The following is a 24,353-nucleotide window of genomic DNA, read 5'->3' as shown; positions in this document are numbered from 1 at the left end:
TGCTTAAGCAAGCGCATATGACTGCCAGGTGATCATGGGGGATTTGAAGAGGCACTGGGCGTCTGAAGGCCCAGCACATCTCCTGATGAGTTGGCCCGCAGTGCATAGTGTAGCTCATGTTTCCTTCAGTCTCACCACAAAGGCTCCGGCTTCTCACAGTGGGCAGCAAAGGGCTTTCACTGGGAAAAGTACACTGTCTTGACATCTTCTCCCTGCCAGCCTTGGCTTTTACTAGGCATTTGGTATTGTGTGTGAGACCTTGGATGTATCCAATTAGACTGAAATGTCTTTGTTTCCTCAGTTTTTAAGCAAACTGAAATTTTAAAGAAGGGTAATTGCTGCAGAGCAATTGCAGATTTTGACCTTGTGGTTCCCCATATTGCATTTTTTTTAAGAAATGAAAAGATCACCCAATAAGGGAGCAGTCAAACCAATATATTGTTAATCTACTCCCCTGACAACAGTCTCTTCTTCCTAGTCAGTTGAAAGTATTTCCAGGTTAGAGAGGTCTAGGTTGGCTGGTGCATGCCCTTGTAAGGGCACCTCAACTCAGTTGTAATATTTTAACATCCTGGCCATGTTGTGTCTGTGTGGAGTTGTGGGAATAAACTTTAGAGGTTGGAAACTTCATAACCAACTGAAGTGTGTCATCTGGTTGGAACAACTATAATAAAGTATTTTCTTTTAGGATGACATCCTGCGGATTGTATCTCAGCATCACAATGGCTAATATATAACTACAAATAGTGTTAGCTGTTGTTAAACAGTAAGCTTAGGTCCACTTGATCACTGTCACTAGATCTAGGTTGTGGTGTGGAGGTACATTCATACAGAAGGCGCCAACTGAGACACTGAGATAAGGTTCATTTAAAAACAGCATCACTAGCTGGCTCAACCGCATCCAAGAAAATGATAGCTCAGCGCTGCCCCTGCTTTGTGTAAAACAGTGGTTGGCGTATTTTCTAGACATAGTTATAATTGAGCTCTCTACAGCAAGGATTAACAAAGCCAAGTCATCGACTATCAACCTATGGAAAAACGCAGCAGCACAAGTATCGGTCTTAATGACCTCAGCATCACAAGAACTAGAGGAGAGCGACTAGGCAAGGTGTGATTTCTGTTTTAGTTTTTGTTTGTTTTAGTTTTCCTCGAGACCACAGAGGGTGGGGGGTGGGAGAGGGTTTTTGTTCTTGTTCAGTTGTATTTGTCTGTTCTGTGTGTTCTAAATATAAAATAAAACACAATAAAATATATTTTGTGCACAAAATATTTTTAGCCCCTTTGGGTGAAAACTAGACAAAAAAAGAGAAAAATTAAAGGTTATCGGACCAAATGGATCAAAAACTGGTAGTAAAACGAGTCATTTTGCGGGGGTTGTGATCCTCTGATTTACAGACGTTTCTTACACATGCTAGGTAACTAGGACTACAGTTGCAAATTAGCCGACTGGCTAACACTGGCGCATTTACAGAAATGTTCATTAATGTGCATTGTCCTAATCAAATAAATAAAACAGACATGTAAGTCTATGGGTAAAACTATTTTTCTACCAGAGGGCATCATGTATTCAATTTGCTTCAAAGCCTGGCAGACCTACTTGGGACCTGGATTTACCCTCACAGATCATTAATACCTGTATACATTTTTTGGGCAATCTCTTTCATAATTGTTTAGATATTTCATTCTGGACCAAAGTCCTGGACAGACGGACATTGCTATCTCTAGAGCAAATCGGCTAGCTTGGCTAAAACCCCCCAAAATTATAACTCGCATAACACTATTTTTGTAAACTGTAAAAAGATCAGATTTTATAATTGCAATTGTATATTACTGTTATTGCTGTATTCAACAAACGGCATAAAGTTTTGAATGTTTTTTTTATGAGTAACCTCATCTATACAGTAATATAAATTAATTATTGACGCTGATGTCTGAAGACCAAATTGAACAAGCTATATTGTCTCCCCGAAATTATTGGTAAAAAAACGTGTATAAAATTGTTTGTGATTCTTAATTATTTGATTAAACGTGAATGAATCATAAAGAAAATTTTAAATTGTTGTTCAGTGTAACTGTGCAAAATGATTGCACTGACAAGCTGAGCTTTTTACTAAAATAATAAAAAAAACTCTGCAAGGGAGTAGGGATAGTAAACAAAGTCAGTCTGCGCTCTTGGTACACTACCATGTACTAACTGGGCAGTCATTTGGTAAGCAAAAAGCCAAAATCCTCTGAAATGAACTTTCACTCTCAGTGAATTAAAGTGCAGCTGAGAGGCATCAGGCTGTACTTATCCCTAATGAAAGGCAATGTATGTGGCCGCCTACTTCACAGGCACTCTACAGAGAGTCGCAATTGGTCTGGCTGTTAAACCTGTTATCCCAGATAAAATCGGTCCCTGCAAAAGAAAAAGAAAAAGGGAGAGGGAGGGAGGTGGCAGTAGGGAGGGGATGTTAGAAGTGCCACCTGCGTCGATCTCCCCAAAACCTAACCTCACTCTCTCACTCAGACACACACATACACGCACCCACTTACGCTCACACCATATAATATTACTTATGCAGGGCCACCTGACAGCAGCAGCATATGGAGGCAGGCCAAGGCCGGGGCCCACCGACCAACCAACCAACAAACCAGCAGCAGCCTAGTGTGGTTCGTCGTATTGCAGGTCATAATTCAGCCCCATGCCAGCTTTTATGTGGCGTTTTTAGCAGCCCCTGTTCCTCGCTCAGCTATTTCTGAGGGGATCATTTCTTAAAGCATGTGGCATTACAGGTGCATGTTATATAGCCACAAAAAGCTGACTTGCCTTGCAAATGTTTCTGAATAGAGAAGAATGTTGGTTCTCCCTTGATATCTAATTATTGATCTAACTCTATTACATTGTTAATGGATAGTTCAGCTTTTAGCACTACCTGTAGGATTTTTTTTTTTTTTATGTGAAGTTGAGAAGTCTATTACTATGTCTGGAGCAGTAGTCTAGACTCTAGATTAGCTCATGTTGTAATTTATGAAGGCTGCTTGAGGCATCTGAGGCATGAGGCTTCTGGTGTGATTGTAATGCCTCATTACTCCTGTTCATAGTTAGTCATAGCAAGCTGCTCCTGGTCTATGTCTCCAAGCACAGCCAAGAACAAGAGGACAAATGTGTTCTTCAGTAGTGAGCAATAGAGATCCAAGTCAAATTTTGCAAATGTACATGAAGAGCATTCACTGGTGAGAACATTGACTGTGGCTGTTAACATTTGTCTACTAGCCCTTTTGGCAGGCAATATCATTAACACGTTGAATTAGATTCATCATTTTGACCGATGAAAACTGATTTGGGTGAGCTGCTGAATGGGAAAGTCAATGTCTGTGCTCTGAATATACATTTATATACACTACCGGTCAAAAGTTTGGGGTCACTTAGAAATTTCCATTCCACTCCATTATAGACAGAATACCAGTTTTTTTTTAATCAGGGCAGCAGTTTTCAGATTACATTATGCACTTACATAATTGCAAAAGGGTTCTCGACTGTTGTAGAAAGAAGTGGCTGATCTTTAATGCAACATCTACATTGTTCATTATCAGCAACCATTCATCCAATGTTCCAAAGGCACATTCTGTTTACTAATCTGATATCATTTTAAAAGGCTAACATTGGAGAACCCTTTTGCAATTATGTAAGCACATAATGTAATCTGAAAACTGCTGCCCTGGTTAAAAAAAACAATGCAACTGATCTCAGCTGGTATTCTGCCTATAATTTAGTTTAATTCATTAGTTTATAATGTTGTGGACAGTCCCCCTTAATTAACTGTACAGTAAAAGGAGCAGCTTTAGCCTCAACAGCTAATTTCCAGCTGTAGTCCCCGGCCAGCTGACATGAGATTACATCTATAATAACAGCAGGCCTAAACAAAAAGGGTTAAAACGTACAAAGAAGTGGCACACAAACAAACAAGCACAGATAATGTCAATGGCATTAAAGCAGTCCATGCAGTTAATACAATACGAAGGAGACAAGAGAAAGGAGAAAAGTCTCAGAGGCCACATTGAAAGCACATACAAGACATAACGGAGGCATGCAGCAAAGATGGAGTGACCGCAACAATGACTATGTCACATCGAACACACATCACATCCGACAGATTGATGTGTGCAGTAATAGTTATCGGACTGCCATGTTTTAAGGTATACGTATGTATATCTTTGATTGTAGTGGGCAATGAATTCCAATTTTGTATTGCCTTAACAGAAAATGATAATTGAGTGGAATGGAAATTTCTAAGTGACCCCAACCTTTTGAACGGTAGTGTAACTTATGACACAGATCTTGTGAATGATATCACACACACACAGCTTCTGCGTCAACTGTTGTGCCCCTCAACCAAACTTTGATTTGTGGTGATTTTATAATGAAGTAATCACTTGTATTACTCATCAAGGATTTAACTGAGAGGTCTGTTTCGTTAGGGTTAAAGTTACTGTGAGCTGTTATGGTGAAGGATAATTGAATGACCTTAAATCAACGTGTGGTTGCTGTGGTCATGCTCAGCTTTGAGTTGTGGTTCGGAGGCCATAAGAGCAGCAGGGAATTCATTTAGTTGAACAAAGCAATGCATGAACTAGGCCCTTCCCTGTTTTTGAAGAAACATGGGAATGTTTTCAGAAAGAAAACGTTTTCACATGATGAAGCTTGAAGGTATGGCACACACTGCAACAAGTAGGCTTTATGTATTAACAGGTGTGTATTAAAAGCCTGGAATGGCATATGATGTAATATTGTTCCACTTTTCACTCTGAAGCACAGGAGTGCAAAGGATTGTAAGCTGCAAGGTAAAACATCATATTTCGTGTGGCACAGTCTATAAAGTATTTTGGCCAACTTTGTGGTAAGGATTTTTTTTCCCTTCGCTACAACTGGTGTCAGACAGTTTTATTTGGTTTCATGGCTGACAGAGATCAATGGACGTATTGAGGAGCCCTGTATTAAGGAAATGGCATCAGCGAATGTGAGGCTTGTGCTCTCAGTGATTGACGTCTCGGTTCTGATGGAAGCTTTCATTCAGCATTCAAACGCGCTACAAAGCAGTCACTTTGCTGTAGAAGCTGTGTACTTGCCCTTATGATTACAAGTGTCATTTGGTAGCTTAAATCAACACAGATTTTAACTCAGCCCTAAAGTGTATATTATAGGCTGTAATGTTCTCAAGAGGCAATAGTCTTGCAGTCCAAGAATATCTATTGAATTTTAACTATACAGTACCTTGAGATGTATACGGATGTATAGTATAGGCCAGAGCCAAGATAGCGAATTTAGGAGCAGCTGTAGATGTTTTCAGTCGTCTGGAAGACTCTATTAATGCCTGAATTAGTCATCTGAGGAACTGAAGCTTGAGGGAGGAAAAACAGTGGGAAATAGGGAAGGGTAGATGGATTATCAGCTCTGACTGGATTATCATCTATTGTGGTGTGCATTCCACTGTCCTCTCCTCCCCACCAGGCCTCAGCACTGCTCCGGTGTGTCCCATCCAATTTTCACTGCTTGAAGAAAAATCTACAGTTGGTAATGAGGTACAGGAAACACTGGTGTAACCATGATCAAAAAATAGCTTTATTTAACCAGAGTCAGGGAAACTTACTGGAGTCTGTATTCTTATTTTCAATGGCCATCTGCAAGAAGGTCAAAGACATTGAGACTTCTACTGAGGACAACTAAATTGGATCAAAATAAAGGACAGCTGGTGCTTCCATTGACTGCTGAACTTGTTGTCTGCAGCTAAATCTGACAGTATAAATGTGATATTAGGTCTGTCGTCTCTGTACAGAGGTCTCCTATCTCTGTGTGTCCTTATAAGGAACCGCATGTCCTCCACAGCTGGACATGTTGGACAGAGGCAGGAAGCTACATGCACACACAGACACACCATTATACACACACATACACAGGCCTCTTGATGTGTTTTCCTTTAACGCCTGATGAACCACGTCATTGCCATTTTCTCGCCTTGCGGTCTGCAGCTGTCTGCACAACTTGATTAAAACATTTCTTTTAGTAATCCCTGTGTAATGAAGCCCTCTCCTGAGTGTGTGTGTGTGTGTGTGTGTGTGTGTGTGTGTGTGTGTGTGTGTGTGTGTGTGTGTGTGTGTGTGTGTGTGTGTGTGTGTGTGTGTGTGTGTGTGTGTGTGTGTGTGTGTGTGTGTGTGTGTGTGTGTGTGTGTGTGTGTGTGTGTGTGTGTTTTGGGTCAGAGGTGCTCCAGATGGGAGGAAGAGGAGGGCCGTGTGTGTGTGAGAGAGTGAGTGGAGTGTTTCTTTCTATGAAGAGTTTGGGCTGTTTAGGGCTGATGATTGAGAAATGCACACATGGAACACCTTTGACACTGGGGAACCACGAAACTGTGAGCTGTGGCCACAAATACAGTCCTCGCCTCGTCCTAACTCATACCATCCAGCACAGAGACTTTAAAGAGTTTGGTGAGGTTAGAGAATGGATGTCATTATAGATTGTGGTTGAGAGATAAAATAAAATTGTAATCACTTAATTGTACCAGCGGAATCACAGTGAAAACTCAACACAAGACTAGATTTCATTACATAAAAAAATAAACACAGTGTGCAAGATACAATGGAAAGATAATACAATACCTGAAGGTAAAAAAAAATAAATACAAAAAAATCAAGTAATACAAGTCCTATGGCGAGATGTGAGCCTAATTAGAATATATTACGTCAATAAAAGATGGTTGCCAAGTTACGGTGATGCTTTACAAAACAAGAAATGAAAATTTGTAACTGTAGATTGTCACTTGCAAATGGTCATGTGTAATCTCACTGTGCTGAAAAGATTGCTTTAATATAACTTAAACCAAATTTGGAAAATCCTCTTTATTGATCACTTTTCTTCTTTACCTGCTTAAATGGCATTTTCAGAGTTCAACTGGATTCAAAAGACACTCGAGACAAGCCGTAATGATCACTGTGAGTCATTTGTGGCTGCTGCTAAAATCAGTCCTTCCAGAAAAACGCAGAGTTTTCTTGTGATTGTTGCGGGCAAAAATCCTTGATTATGCGGCACGTTTTCTTAAAAAGTGCGATGGAATATGCGGGATATTTATGCAATTTTATGCGATGAAATTGCGGGAACTTGCAAAAAATGCGGGAACTTGTAAAAACTGCGGTTTGATGAAAAAGAGAAGAAAAAGTGATTCCCCCAACACACTTTTTTTAAACTTAATTTCCAAAAATAGTTTACAGATATTCAGTCATTGCAATAAGTAAACAAATAAGATACAAAAATATATACAAATAATATAATATTAAAGTAAAAATAAAAGTAATAGTCTAAACAGAGGGAAATAAAAGATACAAAAAGAGACAGACTTTCAAAAATCGTTAATAATATAGACCAGGAGCACTTAAACAAAGAAATTTGAGTAGACATCAGATATTAAGATAGGTTTCTTATTGGATACCAACTTAAGAGACTCAAAGTATCAACCTCCAACACCTGCTTTTCGATGATGTTCACGTCGTGTAATTACGTCACTTCATAACGTTCCCATGGCAACAGGGGGAAATGGCTGCTCTTGTGTGAAGTAAACGCAACATTTTTTAAACTTTCTGCTAAGATAAATGTGACTTTTTTGCAACGAAAATGCGGGGATTATGAAATCATGCAAGCACCGCATATTTTGCGCGGAAATCGGCAATTTATGCGGCAAAAGTGCGGCATATTTGAAAAAATGCAGCCCCCACATGAATATGCGGACTTTGGCTGATTATGCATTGAATTATGCGATCGCATAATCGCGTTTTTCTGGAGGGACTGTAAAATAGCTTTTGCTAAATTTTCTATATTGGAGGCTCAGTTGCAGCTCTAGTTACATTTCCCATCAAGCCAGTGACATAGACCATGTGCAGTCAATGAAACGACTCACTTGAAAGAACATTATGAGAAACTGCAAAGAAAGACATACAGTATAATAAATGAGTTAGAGGTGCCATTTTTTGTCACATGCTTGCTTGGCTCTTCTATGGTAGTATTTTTTATTTTTTTCAAATGCCGGCCATTTAACCCAATTGACATTTAGGTGGTAAAATGTTCCCATCCCCCAAGTTGGTGGGTGGGTAGGTAGGTGGTGTTGTTAAGTGTGAAGTGCTTGCGTGATTTATAATATTCATTTGGAGACTTTGCAAGACACTGTAGTGAGTCTTTTGTAGTAAGATAAAAGCGGGACTTGAGAGCAGCCCATAACTCACTCTGGTTATTTTCAGGAGGGGTCAGTGACCTTGGCTTAGAGAGATGGGGAATTCTGAAATACTTCAAATCAATCTGCACCACAAAGAAAGAACAAAAAATAAGGTACAAGCTGTCAGTCTTGCCTTCCCTCCATTTTTCAGTCTGATTCCCTCCAAAGAAGCTCTTGAAATTGGAAAACAATAGCAGTAGAGGATTTGGTTAACTGTTTAAGTTGGGGGAATGTTTGTATTGATAATTAGGGTAGGGTGCGACAGTGAATGATTTGTAGAAACTTCAGATAACTTATCACCGGTCTCAAGACGGTGGCTATATCTGTTGTATCTATCAGACAAATATGTCAGTGCATAATGGATTACATTGGCGTTGCTGTGGACTCAGATAAGTTTAAGTCAAGAGAAAGTAGCACATTGTGAGGCCAATCAAAATTGATTGACTATCTTGTTAACTTTTTTTTTTTTTTTTAATGCCTTGGATTTTAATGCCTACATTCTCTTTTTGAGTAGCCTGTTACATTTTAACTTTTAACAGTTTATTGGAGTGTTATGTTCCAGTTCATGTAAAATTTCCCATATAGTTCCCATTACTGAAAATATCCACCTGTGTCAGGGAATGTGTGTTTGTGCGAATGTGCCTCCCTCTCTCTCTGTGGTCCACTGACGGACCAGACACCTTGCTCCACGTCTTGCTGACCTCCCAGCCCCCACAGCCGTCTGTGTCACTGTATTTTGGAAAGCGTGAGGCAACTGATTTTTGGTACTGTACAGGATATGAGTAATAACAAAAATGAACATACTGGAAACTGTGCGCAGGTTCCAAACTTGTATTCTGGGACACTGTGTAAACCATTAGGACCACGGCAAGATGGCGATCTTAAAAAGAGAGTTTTCTGACAACATTTGGCCCTGCAGTTAAGGCTTTCCAAATTACTTCACGCTTGCTTTTTCAGTAGTGTCCTCTGTCAGAACATCTGCACTAATGCCAACATATCCGGATTTCAACACATTACTGGACATCTACATGTATGCAACACACACTCCCCTAATTGTATATACACACAGACACATACCCCAACCAGCCGTCTTTAATTAGGCTACATTTATTTTTGTCTGTAAAAGTACAAAGCAACAACCTACCAGTTCTGCTATTCCTTAGTTTGTACTGGAGCTTTTCCAAATGGCCTTTTTAATGAGACTCCCCATGTTAGGTATTATTTTACCTGGAGAATAACATATGACCTGCAAGTTTGCGGTCTCGACCCTTTTCTTGCCTATTCTTGCTGTTTTCCCCTCGTTCTTGTTCGTGTTTTCTGCAGGGTTTGATTACATTTACGTTCTCTTTTTTCCCTTTTGCTCAGTTTGCAGAACAAGCTTTCTGTCACTATTATACATGCTTAGCCTACACACACACACACACACACACACACACACACACACACACACACACACAACCTTTTTTTTCCCCAACCTTCGTATTGGCAGCTAGTTTTATAATTGTTCCAGTTACAGGTTGTTAGAGCAGCAGGCCCTTTGTCAGCTGTGGCCTCATTACTGCTGCTGTTCATGCTCTGGCTGACCAACCTGCTGTTGTTGTGTGTGTGTGTTGTGTGTGTGTGTGTGTGTGTGTGTGTGTGTGTGTGTGTGTGTGTGTGTGTGTGTGTGTGTGTGTGTGTGTGTGTGTGTGTGTGTGTGTGTGTGTGTGTGTGTGTGTGTGTGTGTGTGTGTGTACACACATGTGTTGGTATGTTAGCATGTGTGCATATTGGAACACTAATTTATTTGTGTCTGTACAGGTATGTGCATTTTTGTGGTTGTGTGACTATGTGCATTTGTGTGCTTGTGTGTGGCCTCGCCTCTGTAAACCAGCAATCGCAGCCTGTTAGCTGGAGCCCCAGCTGTATTTTTCTAAATATAGTTGTGACCACAGTCAGACCAGACCAGGAAGCTGATTAGCCTGAGAACCAATGGTCCGAATGGATCTCAGCTATTATGATGTGAAAAGGGTTTCGTACAGGCACAGTGTTACCCAGAGGCTGTTTAAATGGAAGGTTAGGCTTAGGTAGTGTTACCTAATGCTAGTAATTGCTTAATGTGTCACTTTTTGGCTCTTAGCCTTATTTGGAGCTAACAAAACATATTTTGTGAGGGTCCTCTGTTAAGTCTACTCTCTTTTAGATTTCACTCATTCATTCTAATGACTAAAAATAATTTTCTGTCCCTGCTTTATGTCTACATTCGAGCATGTATACAGAGGAAACAGTCAAGGCAAAGAGCACCACAGCTGGTTATGGTACTCTTGACTCTGACTCACGCCCCCTGCACAACACCATGCCCTGTTTTGCCTGATTTTGACAGGGACACTGGACAGAAAGACTTTGTGCCAGCCAGTCAGCCAGTTACCTAGCCAAGCAGTCAGGACTTCTGCCAACTAGCCTGTCCTTGTCCGGGTCCAGTTCTTTGTCACTCAGTCACGGCACCAACAAGGGACAGGTCGGGAAATGAGGCCTAATGTTGAAATACACCAGAGGAAATCATATTTCATTGGCTGAAATTGAAACACCTAATTTTTCATAGCTCCTGACTAATTTTGATTTCCTTTTTAACATATTCCTGGTGGCCTGTGTGTTTTAATAAAATAAAAAACTCAGTGACTTAAAGGACTACTGTGAGGTCAGAGACAGCCTATTCAATGAGGCACTTAAGTTCAAGGAAAGTACCTGATTTTTTAGATTATGAGTCAGGATTCAAAATGGGTTGTGGGCCCACTTCTGGTGGTCTCCACATTATAAGAGTAGAATTATGCTTTAATGAGTTCTGCTCCCCAGGCTACAGACTCTCGGTTCTAATATGGATACTGTCCTAAACCAGTACATTGCATTTTGTTAGTTGCCCACATTCTAAGATATATGTTTTAGTGTAGTCATTTGTTACTGCTGTTGATGCTGCAATTATTAGTACTTCTAGTTCTACCTCTTGGAGACTTTTGTTTCCTTCAAAGCCTGTGGTAACAGTGAAAGAGCTGCCTGCCAGAAAGCTGTTTACCATGTTGCAGCAAGAAACACTGTCTGTGCCAGCTACTTAATGAAATCCGATGAGTGTCTGGCTGTCCTCACATCCAGCATTCCTAAAACACCCTAATGAGAGTTTCTGCTTCTCATTTAGCTCCAAGATCCAAGTTGCTGTTCCTAAAGAATTGGGCAGAATATAATAAAAACAGGTGCATAATTAAAGTTTTAGACGACCACATGCACATGACAGCTCCCCTGAAATGCTATAAACACTGGAATAAGCCAACAAACTTTCATCCCTTGCCAGTCCTCCCATTGAAGTGGCTTTGCAGGCACATTTGCTCTGCATGTGGGACATTGTTGTTGCTGGGTCCCCTTCACTTTCTTTTGTTCAGCGGTGATATCTGCTACATGCACGCACACACACACACACACACACACACACACACACACACACACACGCACGCACACGCATTTGAACATACAAAAACACACATTTGATTGATGTCTTACTGTATAGCATGCAACAGTAGTGATTTCTAATAGTAGAGAAGCATGACATTGCATGGTTCACCATTGTGCCAAATGCACCATATGTTTCTAGGGAATTCAGAATGTATATGTGCGCTGTCATGGTAAACTCATCGACCCTGTCAGGTTTGGAGTTTCTCTCTTTTACTGCCTTTGTTTTTCTGTACTCTTACATCTCTCTTTATCAAACACTCTCTCTCTCTCTCTCTCGCTTTCTGTCTCATAGTAGTCCCCCTCTGAGACAGCACGTAGTTAAGAACTCTGGGCCTGCCTGTGTGCAGCGAACAGCTCATGTCACCCTGCCGAACCACCCAGGAGCAGAATAAAGGGAAAGATAAAGAGACACAGAAAGAAGGAGAGGGAGGGAAGCAGAGGAGTTAAACGATTGCAGAGCTGCTGAGCGAGGGGAGAGACCCCGTGACATATCCCACACTCTGAACTGGGACCAGACCAAAATGTGTGATTAAATGAACTGTGATTCTTGTTCCTGACACGCCGCAGCCATCCCTGGAATTAGTCACAGTTCTATTTTCACCAAAAGTTCTCCTCAAAGGGCAGCGCCTTTTTGCTTCCATTACAATATGTAGTCAAGTCTGTATGTGACACACACACACACACACACACACACACACACACACACACACACACACACACACACACACAAAGTAGATGTGTATTAGGAAGGGGGCACTGCCAGTCCTCAAAAAGCCAACTGAAGAACCTCTCAGAACAGAGAGAGAGGAAAACAGGAGTGGAACCAAACAGGCTTGTTTTGCAGTGTTTAGTTCAGGCTCCCTGGGTGTTTTTCCATTGAACAGAGGTTCCTGGGGACGCAGAGGGAGTGAGGGACAGGGAGAGAGAGCGAGAGATGTGAAAGATACAGATCAGTAGTCAAGTGCTCCATCCCTCTCAGCACTGTGTGCCATACCTTGGTTGGCGTGTGTGTATGTGTGGTGGGGAATCCCTCCTTCTGCTGTTGCTGATGTCATGGATGAGATCTTAAGAACTGAGGAGCCATGACTTCACGGCCTGGCAAAAAAAAAAGGGCTCAGAGACCTGATACAGGGATTTGTTGTGCAGTGTATGTGTTTCAAGATGTTTTTTTGTGTGGTATTAGAGATGTGCAGAAAGTGTGTTTGGATATGAACGAGTGATTACAAAGTGAATAGGGGAGACAGTGAGGCAAATACTAGAAAGGAGGGATTGAAAAACAAAAAGTGTGTGTGCATGCATGCATGCGTGCGTGGTTGCGCGTGTGTGTGTGTGTGTGTGTGTGTGTGTGTGTGTGTGTGTGTGTGTGTGTGTGTGTGTTAGATGATAAATGAGAGCATGGTCCACTGAGGTTCTGATGGACAGGGGCCTGGAGGACTCCATCCGACTGTACTGTTACCTCATCCCCCTGAACGCTCAACTCATCAGCTTGTCATACACACACACACACACACACACACACACACACACACACTCACACAAACTCTCTCCCTCTACACTCTTGGAGACAGATGAAATGTTAAATGCATAGAGATTCTTTTTAGGGTCAGGTTTCTGGGCTGTACATCTCTTCACATAAATCATCATCACAGTTCTGACGGAGGGGAGAGAAAGGTCGGCGGCAAAGAGGCAAACTACACCTACCTGCCAAGTAACTAAGGAAAGCTTGGCTTACATTTGGTACTTCTTCAATCTGCTGTAGTCAAATGTAGTTCTACCTATTTGGCCACTCAGGCTATCAATGAGCTGTTTTATATTGTGATGTGATACTGATGGATTCATGGAAGTCATGAACGATTTGTTTCCACCGGTGTCCATTTCATTAAGTGTATGTTGGCACTTATGTGCGACTCTCCATTATATAATTTATTATTGTCACATATCCTGACTCTCTCTCTCTCTGTCTCTTTTTCTCCCCATGTACTATCCTTTATCTAACCCTGTCTTTCTTGTCCCTCTTTTGCAGGAGCAAAAGGTCTTCGGTACCCACCACAGAGTGTATTTTTGAGCTTCCCCACTTCACTGTCCAAGCCACAAGGGCCCAGACGCTTTTGCTCCAAGCGATCTGTCAGAGCTGGACCCACAGCATGGTCAACGGAGCCCCATTGACACTTAGCGAAATCCTGCTCCGTGAGGTGTACAAAGCTCCAGGTAAACAACATGTTCTACAATAGACCAGAGTTAACTGAGCTTGTCTGTTCTTTCTAAGCATCATCCAGTTTAAGAAATTTCTGATTGAATTTTAAAGCCGCTTTCACACATGCACTGCACACCTGAAATTCTTCAGACTTTACCCAGTGGAGCTGTATGTAAGAAAGCAAACGTCCGAATCGGTTGGATTGGACGTCAAATAGTGTTTAACCTGCCAACTCCCTAGTAAAAAATTTGTGTAATCTCCGATTGAGCCAAAAGTGGGAAAATTCCTAGCAAGAGAGTGGATGTGTTGATGACGTTTCATGCTGCTTGCAAAAAAATGAGAGAAAACTAACCTCCAGCAGTGCAGAAGAAGGATGATTAACATGAAGATGACAAGATTCAGGCAGTTCTGTCAGTAAGGGCCGGACTGACGCCGAAATCAGCAGGCAAATTCAAGGAACGGCAAGAGTCTTGATTGTTTATTATAACCGCTCTCTGACGCAATGTAATCCGTGCCATGTCCCGTCTGCTGCACGCTCTACCCAGCATCTTAATCAAACAGAGTATTTCCAGTTAGTGAGAACTCATCTAACACAGACAATTTCCTGCTGTGTGCTACATGTGGTAAAAGGAAAACTCCGGACTATGTTTGGACCTAATTCGTCTGAGAGTTCTTAAGTGAAAACAGCTTAAGTCTATTTCTGCTGATCTCTGAGCAGCTACAGCGGAGCAACAGTGGTTTAAGGGCTGCCGAACCATAGTAAGACAGAGGAGCGAGCATGACCTGTTCACTCTCCCTATATCTTTGCAGCATACCTACAATTCACTTCTAGGTAGTTAGGGATTTGTGTGTGATTGTGTTTTTTATATATGTAGGAACCCTGACCTTTCCACTCACACCATGCTGTTTGGTTGCACATTAGATTTCCAGAACAGACAGTGATTAGGTGTGTGAAGAGAAAGGGAGCAGGTTTATCATAGAGGAGCAAAGGCTGTTTAGCATGGCAATAGGCTTTTGTGTTTTTTCGGTTGCACTTGTGACTGCAGGGTAGGGTAGAAATTAACATTTTGCAATAGCGACTTAGTCACTTGGCTATATGAAAAAAATACCCATACAGAAGAATAATGTGTCCGTTAGCAGCTCATTCTGTTTTTCAGTCATGAATAGTCAAAGAAGAAACTACATCACTTTGTTCATCTAGTCTCTTTTAGGCTATTGTATTAAATGTTAATGCATTCATCATTGTCGTTGATTTATTGAAATCTCATAAAGTACATTTACTGTTCTTTGTTTGTTTAGTTCTCCATAAAATAAAGCTGATTTCTCAGTACCACAAAATTGTTAAGAGAGACATATGGAACTGGCTTGAGCTTAAAGTGATTTGACTCTCTTATGAAAAGTTTTACAGTTCTTTCTCAGGGCTCAGCACATCATGTGCCAGACTCGGTCGCCCAAAACAAGTCAACCTGATAGTAGCTAGTGAGCTATGGACAAGGTGGCTGCAGACCCTATACCGGTAGTGCAAGCACAAATCTAAAACTTTAGGTCTCAAAATATACGTTCACGCGAAACACTTTGGCATAAAGATCAACTTGTCTTGTGCCCAGTGTGGGGTACTGGACCTGCAGCCAAGGGCAAATTAACTCTGAAACAGTTTTACGCTTCATGTCGCCTAGGATGCCTTAATGGTCAAATAATAAATTTTGTCCCTTGTTAAAGAAAGGGAGGGGAGCCTGAATTCAATAAAACAGTAGCTTTTCTCATGACGGTAGCATCTGGACAGTCCTCTGGAGGGCCAGGGATTTTCCAACTCATTAGGATCATGTTGTTTGGTATGCCGTCAACATTCTCCTTCGGCCAAGCCAGCCAAGCTACCTTTTTCGCCGTTGTGCAGCCGCCAAAATTTATGAAACTGGTCTCCCGTGGAGTGAAGTCAAATATTCCTCTCCCCTCACTCTGCCTTTCTCTTGGAACAGGGCTTGAATAGAAACATGGAGAAACATTTGCACATCTGGTCTGTGTGCTGGCAGGTTAGAAAAAGAGCAGTGGGGAAAAGAGTTTGTGTTAGAAGGCAAGAGAGTGAAGGGGAATAGGTGATGTGTTGTGTAAGTATATGTTGTTGTGGGGAAAAAACTCAGCAATAATTCCTATGATATAACCATAGATGTCTAGGACTGTATCTGCATTTGAAATTGTGGTGACACTCGTAGGCCTTAAGAAAGATGTTAGCTGTCCCAACCTCTCCCAATAGTTGGTGTGACAGCTTAAGAGTGGGAGGAGAAATGGAAAATGAGGGAATGCAAGAAAAAGAAAAGCTAGCAGAATAAACTGTTGTGATCTTTTTGCTGTAGTGCATCTTACTGCACATCCAGTTCAACCTTGCTGAATAGTTTTGGTTCCTGTGCGCACTGTGGGTTTGTCCACACTGTAGTGTCAGGATGGGACCATGCTGGCTGTTCTGTGCTGGCTACTTGTCTTCCCACTTACTGCTATGCTCCTCTCTGGTCCGCTTTGCTCGGAGTTTGATTCTTTTACTAAGGAGAACTAAGGAGTGTGTTTTCTACCAAAACCTTAGTATCATAACTCCTGATGAAAAGCTAACTGTAGGCAGTTATTTTACATTCTATAAACCTATCCAGTGACAAATAAGGGGACTGTACTGTTAAACTGCTGACATGGTGCCACTTATTTGGCCCTCCGCACAGTAAAAGTGTTTGTAATCTTAGCAGTGGCTGCATTTTTCCGCTAGTGTGACTTTCCGGCTGACTTGCTTCAACTGTTTGTGGTAAGAGCACGGCTCTGTTGTAACGCTCACAGGATTCAGATCTGGATCCAGATTTAAGTCTTGTGGTCGTTTGTTTGTTCACCAACCAGCAGTCATCAGACCATTGCCAGGACAGAGCTCACACACACACATGCTGAGGCCAAACACTGAACATGGCAAACAAAAGCTGTTCACTTAGAACATGGGCTTTTTTTCATTCCTTTAGGAATTTCTCCTCCCTTCTATCCTTTTGATGTTACAGGGTTTTTCAATAGTGGAAGGTGTTTCATATCGAGGTCTAGCTGATAACACAGATGGCCAGTGTCCTTCACGGGGGAGCCATTTGGGTATAAGATTTCATTCCCTATCCAAAGGAAATTTCACAATTCAGCAAGGGGGAAAACTCAACAAAGCTGCAGTTGTAATCTCAAGGTATTGACAGACTGTAAAGTGTTCTTCAAAATAATTGGTGGACTCAGATTAAAGCAACAGTCAGAGACTTAAAATTATTGCAGCTGACTAGAACACAGCCACTAAGACTTGTAGGACTTTGAGTTACTGTGCTGCTCAGTTGCAGCTACAGTGGTGACCCAGCAAGCAACATATGCTCTGTTTGGTCTGCAAGCCCAGAGTCGATTGAACGAAATCAGAAAACAAACCGTAAAATCTTATTTTCCTTGACAATCAGACGCTGTCAGTCACTGCCTGTTGCATGACGGCTTGGTTTGTCACACAACTGTCTGTAGAACAGTGTTGCTCTCCAATGCTGCTGAGCTTGGCTCAGACATGAGCAGAGTTTTCTGTGGTAACACATTATTCCAGCGTTCTGCTTTTGCATTCCAGTGAAGCTCACACTAGTGTTGTATTTTATTGGTGAGCTCTGCAGCAACAGTCCTGTCCTACTTCATGTGTCTGGTTGTCTGGTGAAAACAGAGAAGTGGTCCATAGGGAGGTGTGCGTTTGTTTGTGAACACATTAGTGCCTGAAATCTTACAGTATGTGCCCACTCACCCTCGGCCTTGCCAGTTGCCCAGTGAGGGTAATAACAACTTTTTTTGCAGTTCTGCCATGCTGCATTCCCTCCTTACTGACTCCTATTTTTGCTTTAACAAAACCTACTCTTTCTTGCTTGTTTTTTTTCTTGTCTTTTTTTACCATAACGTTTGTCCTTTCTTTCCATCTTTTCTTTTTAATTCAATGCTACCTTTCTTCAGCGTTTTTCTCTTTTCCATCTGTCCCTCTTATCTCATTTTATTGCTGAATTCATTGCCTCACACCATCTCATTTTCCTTCCTCTAACCCTGTCTTTTTCTCCTCTTCTCCTGCGATTGTCAACGACCAGCCCATCCCGTCCCGTCTTACATGTCCTCTTTGTTTATACTTCCAGGATGCTTTCGTGGTTTGCAGTAGCAGCCATAGTAGTAGCAGTAGCGGTAATAGTAGTAGAGAGGAGCCAGTAATTCCTGCCTACCACTGCTTCTAGCCACTGCTAACCTCAGATTCAGCGACACACTGACCACAGTGACCTCCCACTTACTACTCGAGTCTGCATGCATTTGTGTGTGAGTATACTGTATGTTGTGCATAAGAATATGGTGAGTGTGTGCATAATTCTGGTAGAGGGGAAAGTGCACAAATTCATTTTGTCATTGCTCACTTTTCAGTGCATTGTCCTAATAAACATTTGGATATTCAATGGCTCAAAAGTCATGATGCATTTGCATTGCCTCTTTTTGGTTTCTTTTACACGTTTCTCTTTTTAAGGCAATGTTTCAATCTGCAAGATCTTCCTAAGGCAAATATTAAAGACAAAACATGCATTTTTGGTAGAGGCAGTAGGCATATCTCCAAAACATGCCGAAGCTATGCATAATGTGTGCCTTTGCTAATGATGTTTGTAAATTAAAGCAACTGTTTAACAACCAATACAGTTTGTACTAAACAATACAAGAGACATGTAGAAGGTTACATTATATTGACACCAGTGACATAATGAATAATTAACTTAATGAGTGGCTGATCTACAGTCACAGCTCTTACTTAATTCAATTAAATTTATTTATAGTATCAAATCATAACATAGGTTATCTCGAGACACTTTACAGATAGAGTAGGTCTAGACCACACTCTATAATTTACAAAGCCCCAACAATTACAATAAGTCCCTCAAGAGCAAGCAGTGCGACAGTGGCGAGGAAAAACTCCCTCTTGGGAAGAAACCTCGGACAGACCCAGGCTCTTGGTAGGCGGTGTCTGACAAGCCGGTTGGGGGTGTGATGAACAGTGGCAATAGTAGTCACATTAATAATGGAACTGTGACTTCAATGGTAGTTGTAGTAGTTCATGTCATATCAGGGCGCTGCAGGGCGTTACAGGATGTAGCGTGGCCCAGCAGAGCATGGATGGATGTAGCGGGAAGCTGCAGGGTTCAGCAGGAAGCAGCAGGGTTCCGCCGGAGCAGCAGGGTTCAGCAGGACGCAGCATGACATTGCAGGGCACCGCTGAGCTCAGCAGGGAGTGCAGCAGGACCACGGCGACAGCTGCAACCAGGATCTTGGTGCCAACGTTCTCCAAGGAAATACGCTGGGGGAAAAAACATAAGGACTCAGGGGAGTAAACTCCCCAGAAGCTAGGATTAGTAACAAGCATTTCTGGGACGGGATACACACAAATAGTAATAGTAACAGTAATAGAAAGGGAGAGGAGAGAGCAGCTCGGTGTGTCAAAGGAAGGAAGTCCCCCGGCAGTCTAGAACTATAACTGCGTAACTATAACAGCGTAACTAAGAGAGACAGGTCATAAGGAGAGGTAGAGTGTGGTAGTGTTTTATATTTTCATAGTTAGTTATCCCCTGTAGTTAAATCTCACTCAGTGTCAACAGTCAACTCTAAAAAGTTGTCATGGTTCTCCGTGACTAAAGTTTTGATAAAATCCTAGAATCCTTAGTCTGTACATTGCCATGAGCACTAGGGGTGGCACGGTTGACAAAACCCACGGTTCGGTTCGTATCACGGTTTTAGATTCTGTACGGTTCTTGTTATTTTTTCTTTTAATCTTTAACACTCCAGAAATATACTTCAGCATATGATATATAGCTAACATTAGCATATTGAATGCATGTTGCACAATGCTTGCACACAGTAGCAATTCTATCTATTGTTTTATTTCCGCTGTCATCATAGGTTAACATGAAATCCAAAATGTTCCCACACACCAGACTTATATGACGCTGGCGCATCCTCCAACTCCGGGCAGCCTTCCTTATCTCTCCCACTCGCCATTTCTACACGTGACGTGACCTGCAGCTCTCCACACTCTCCACACTTGAGGAGCGGTCGGCTCAGCGCCTCTCAAAATCTGACGAAAATCTTTTAAACTGACCTTTGTTGATCAAAAAAACAGATCAAAAAAACAGACCGATTCAGCAACTGAATGGCCTGTTTCTCGCTTAAAATGTTTTCAGAAACACGTTTCGGTGAACTATTTTCTTAAAATACGAGATCGTATTCAGAACCATTAGTCTGTTTTGAAATTCGGGAGCTGCAAGACCCACGTGACGCGTTCGTCCAATCAGCTGCCATGTGTTGCGTTCGTCACGCTCATCCCCCTCGTCAAGTGTTTTAATATAGGACACCTATATTAAAACACTTGACTTTCGACACGAAAGTGGGCACTACGGCAGGAAGTGGTTAGTGCACATTAACAGTGTACTGACGAACCGTGCGACGCATTCACACGCTCCGAACCGAGACAAGCGAACCGAACGGTTCAGATGTTTTTTCATGAACCGTACCACCCCAAATGAGCACACATAATCTGTATGTTTTCTTATAGTATTCGTCTTCTTTTCCCTGTTTATGATAGCTTTATTGGATTTTGATTCACGTACTTGGGACTTGGGTCAATGGACTTGAGTGTTTCTGTTTCAACAGGTGTATTTATAGCTCAGTACACAGTGATAAGTCACACAGAGCTCTTAAACCTGCAGATGGTACAACTCTGGCTATGGGAATATGACCCAATGATCTCTTGTCCATATATTTTTAAATATTGCCTATATTATGACTGTGATTGTGAGAATAATCACATAGTCCTATTCGTGTTGATGTGTGTGTGCATTTGCCTGCTTGCACGCATGCCCATGTGTGTACGTTTTGTGTCTTCGTTCATTGTCTCGCTGATTAAACATAAAGTAGAAGTTTTGGTTGCATCCTTGCATCTTTTCAAGAGTTTGTATTTCTACAATACAAACTCTTGCCCGGAAGAGCACAATTGTGATCCTTGCACTTGTTTTAGTGTCTTGCGAAAGGCTGCATTTTGAAAGACAAAAGATCAAGGTCAATAAGCATAACATTGGCATTTCCACCAGTGTTGAATTCAGCTTTAATGTGGCTACCACAGCTGGTTTTCTGGCCACAGAGCTCTGTGGTGGTCTGGACTAGGACAAGAGGAGGGGGGTCTTGTTGGTGGTGGTCACCAGACGTGCTCCAGATGATTGCTGGGTGATATACGAGCTGTGACATAACTTTAGCGTGACAGATATAAGGGGAAAAGAACAGAGGAAGAGAGAGAGTGAACGATATAATGAGCAGAATGAAAAATGAAAGTCAGGGAAAATAAAGGTTGAAGGGAAAAGTGACGGAAAGAAGGAAATAAAGAGATTGAGAGAGTGGGGTGGACATCAGTGCCCAGAAACACAACTGGCCATTGGTTCTCTTTATTAAACCCAGCTTTTGCACCTAATTTAGTGTCAGGTTAAGCACGCACACACACGTGCGTAAAGAGACGTGCATATGTACAGATGCATGCCCATCTCCATCTTTAGCAAATCCTATATGTACTCCTGAACTCACAGCATACGATCCCATTTAAGGCAAATGACGGCAAGAATTTTTGGATAGAGTAAGCGTATGCTCTCACTGCATAGCGACTCAAAGCATGTTGATAATAATAGTCCAGGGCTTATGCTCTCACTCCTAACAGTATCATTATTAAAACAAGTCTGTTGTTTTTACTAGTTCCCCCTACACATACATTGGGGCAAGGGGTGGTTGGGAGGAAAATAGAGAAAAGATAGGAATAAAGACTTAAGAATATTCAAGGTTACGTCAGGGAGACTTATTTATACTTTTCTTCAAATTGATATTTCCCATTGCTTGGAAACAAATGCAATCTCTTAGAAGACTATGCCAATAACAGTTTTCATGCATTTTGCACTGCATGAAAAAGGCTGCTCCTGTCATGGCCACCAGTTCACATCCCTGTGATCTAACTGCCTTCAGGAGCATGGATCTGACGCAAATCCCCCTGTGATGCTGTGGCATAATAAGTGTCTGTAATGGCTCTGTGTTATTGGAGGAGGGGGGGTCTTACTCTGTCACCTCTGTAAACTAATCCCTGATATGCTGTGCGTTTAATGTTGTCTGGTCCAAGAATGTACTGTATATCTTTGCTCCCTCCTTCTCAGCCTCCTTGGTGTTTCTCTCTTGCCCATATGGTAATGCAACTGTTGGTAGCATAGCCCTGGCTATGGGACTGAACGGGGGAGGTTGCACTCTGCTCAGTTTTCCACTGTTTTCCTGTGCAGATTTTGGCTCTCTCATCTATTAATCAAGACAAGCCAGAGGAACATGCAGCTTTGCCCTGTCACATAATGGGCCCGTACACTTAGCTCATGCAGATTATTTTGATAGTCCTTTTTCATTGTTTCACAATGAAAGTGAAAGGGAAGGGCATGAGCCTTTTTTCGTGGTCTGTAGTTGTCACAAATGTCAGTAAAGAGATGGAAAGCTTAATGAAAACCCTGAGATGTCTGTTTCAGCATGGCCTGGACCCTTACTCAAGTATCCATACTTCTTTGAAGAGGTAACTTATTGGTTTGGGAGAAATTTCTGCCTGTCTACTTGTCTGCTTCACGGATTGACATCAGGGTAGGAAGAAAGCAGGAGGGAAAGGAAAGAAAGAGGGCTTTTTCATCCATACGCAACCTTATTTCTGACATTAAAAACACGTTGTGTCAGCATCAGAGAACTGATAAATAAATCTTGGATGGAACTTGAGACGGTTCTTGTCAATGAAAACTTCAATGATCTACAGACGGCCCTCGCTCCACTCCTGGTAGATTGTGATGATGTTTTAAGTCAATCCAGACTCAGGCCTTTCTTTTGTCTTCCTGAAGCTCTCTGCTCTTTCTCTGTTGCTCACTTCAGTCCAGGGCAAATGAGAGAAGCCAGTGGAGTCGATGTAATTGTTGTCCCTAGATTGGACATCAGATTACATGGATATGTATATCTTTAGTCAGATGAGAGGAACATAAAGGGCCTGAGGTTTCGCGCCTCCATTAAACAACATCTCAAATGAATTTTTACCAAACGACAGCGTTACACACACACACACACGCACGCATGCACGCACGCGCGCGCGCGCAACCTTTCTCCCCCATTGTGGTTGGTGACTTCAGACACTCATCAGGGGACATCAGGCTTGTCATTTCTCACCCAGATTCGTCATTCATCATTCCACTTTTCCTCACACCATCCTCTGGCTTCTGGAGAAATATGATATTTCAAAGAAATCAGAAGTCTAGTGAGAGTGTGCCAAGGATTTTCTCTTCCCTGTTTGTTTGAATAGTAGCCCACTTTTCTGTCATGGGAAATAAAATTTGATTCCAGGCATGTTGGAGGACAAGGATGATCCCAGTACAGGATCTGGAAGCCCGAGTTTCATGTCCAACTTTTTATTTTTGCCTTTCTAATATGAATCATTGATGGTTTCTGAGAGGCATCTTTCCACTCTAAATCCAATATACCATTGGCACAATATAGCACCTACATTGGTAGTTGATCTCAAAGCTCTATCATGCTTTTTAGAAACCTGGCTGGTCTTTTGTAGTTGAGTAGAGCAGTTGAGTTAGCTGGCCAAGGTTGGTTAGAGCAGAGATTCCGTCATTTAGAGCTGGAACACTTGACTCCCGACTCTCCCCTGTAGAGGGTAAACTGAAATATAATCTGAAAACCCCCTGCAGCTGTGGTTTATAAAACGTTACCATAGTAAAGACTTGTAGATCCCTACAATGTGTCATCAGTAGATAATGCATTAAACAGACCTAGGAAGGCTCTGCATTTAAATATATATTAGTCACTGATTCAAATGAATAAAATAACTGTTGTGGTATCAGGAAAACCATCATCAGGAGCATCACTAAAACATTACAGCCATTTAAGGAGAGACTTATTTAACACACAGCTTTACTTTCATCCCAAAGTAATTAAGGGTGTGAAGAGTATGACTCATAAGGGATACATCACATACAGTGAGGAAAATAAGTATTTGAACACCCTGCTATTTTGCAAGTTCTCCCACTTGGAAATCATGGAGGGGTCTGAAATCACAATGTATGATTTTTTAACTATTTATTTGTATGATACAGCTGCAAATAAGTATTTGAACACCTGTCTATCAGCTAGAATTCTGACCCTCAAAGACCTGTTAGTCTGCCTTTTAAAATGTCCACCTCCACTCCATTTATTATCCGTTAGCTGCATAAAGACACCTGTCCACCCCATACAATCAGTAAGAATCCAACTACTAACATGGCCAAGACCAAAGAACTGTCCAAAGACACTAGAGACAAAATTGTACACCTCCACAAGGCTGGAAAGAGCTACGGGGAAATTG

General features: G+C 41.8%; 1 protein-coding gene across 4 annotated transcripts in view; it reads left to right on the top strand.

Annotated features, from left to right (window-relative positions):
• LOC120562122 (vacuolar protein sorting-associated protein 13B) overlaps positions 1 to 24,353 on the top strand; it is a 380,029-nt gene that overhangs the window by 66,808 nt on the left and 288,868 nt on the right. For all 4 annotated transcript variants that reach the window (XM_039805631.1, XM_039805634.1, XM_039805630.1 and 1 more), the window contains one exon: positions 13,742 to 13,926. In XM_039805631.1, the coding sequence (XP_039661565.1) occupies positions 13,742 to 13,926 (185 nt within the window). The remainder of the gene's footprint in view (positions 1 to 13,741; positions 13,927 to 24,353) is intronic.

Source organism: Perca fluviatilis, chromosome 7 (assembly GCF_010015445.1).
Source record: "Perca fluviatilis chromosome 7, GENO_Pfluv_1.0, whole genome shotgun sequence".
NCBI lineage: Eukaryota > Metazoa > Chordata > Actinopteri > Perciformes > Percidae > Perca > Perca fluviatilis.
This window is presented reverse-complemented; position numbering and strand designations above follow the sequence as displayed.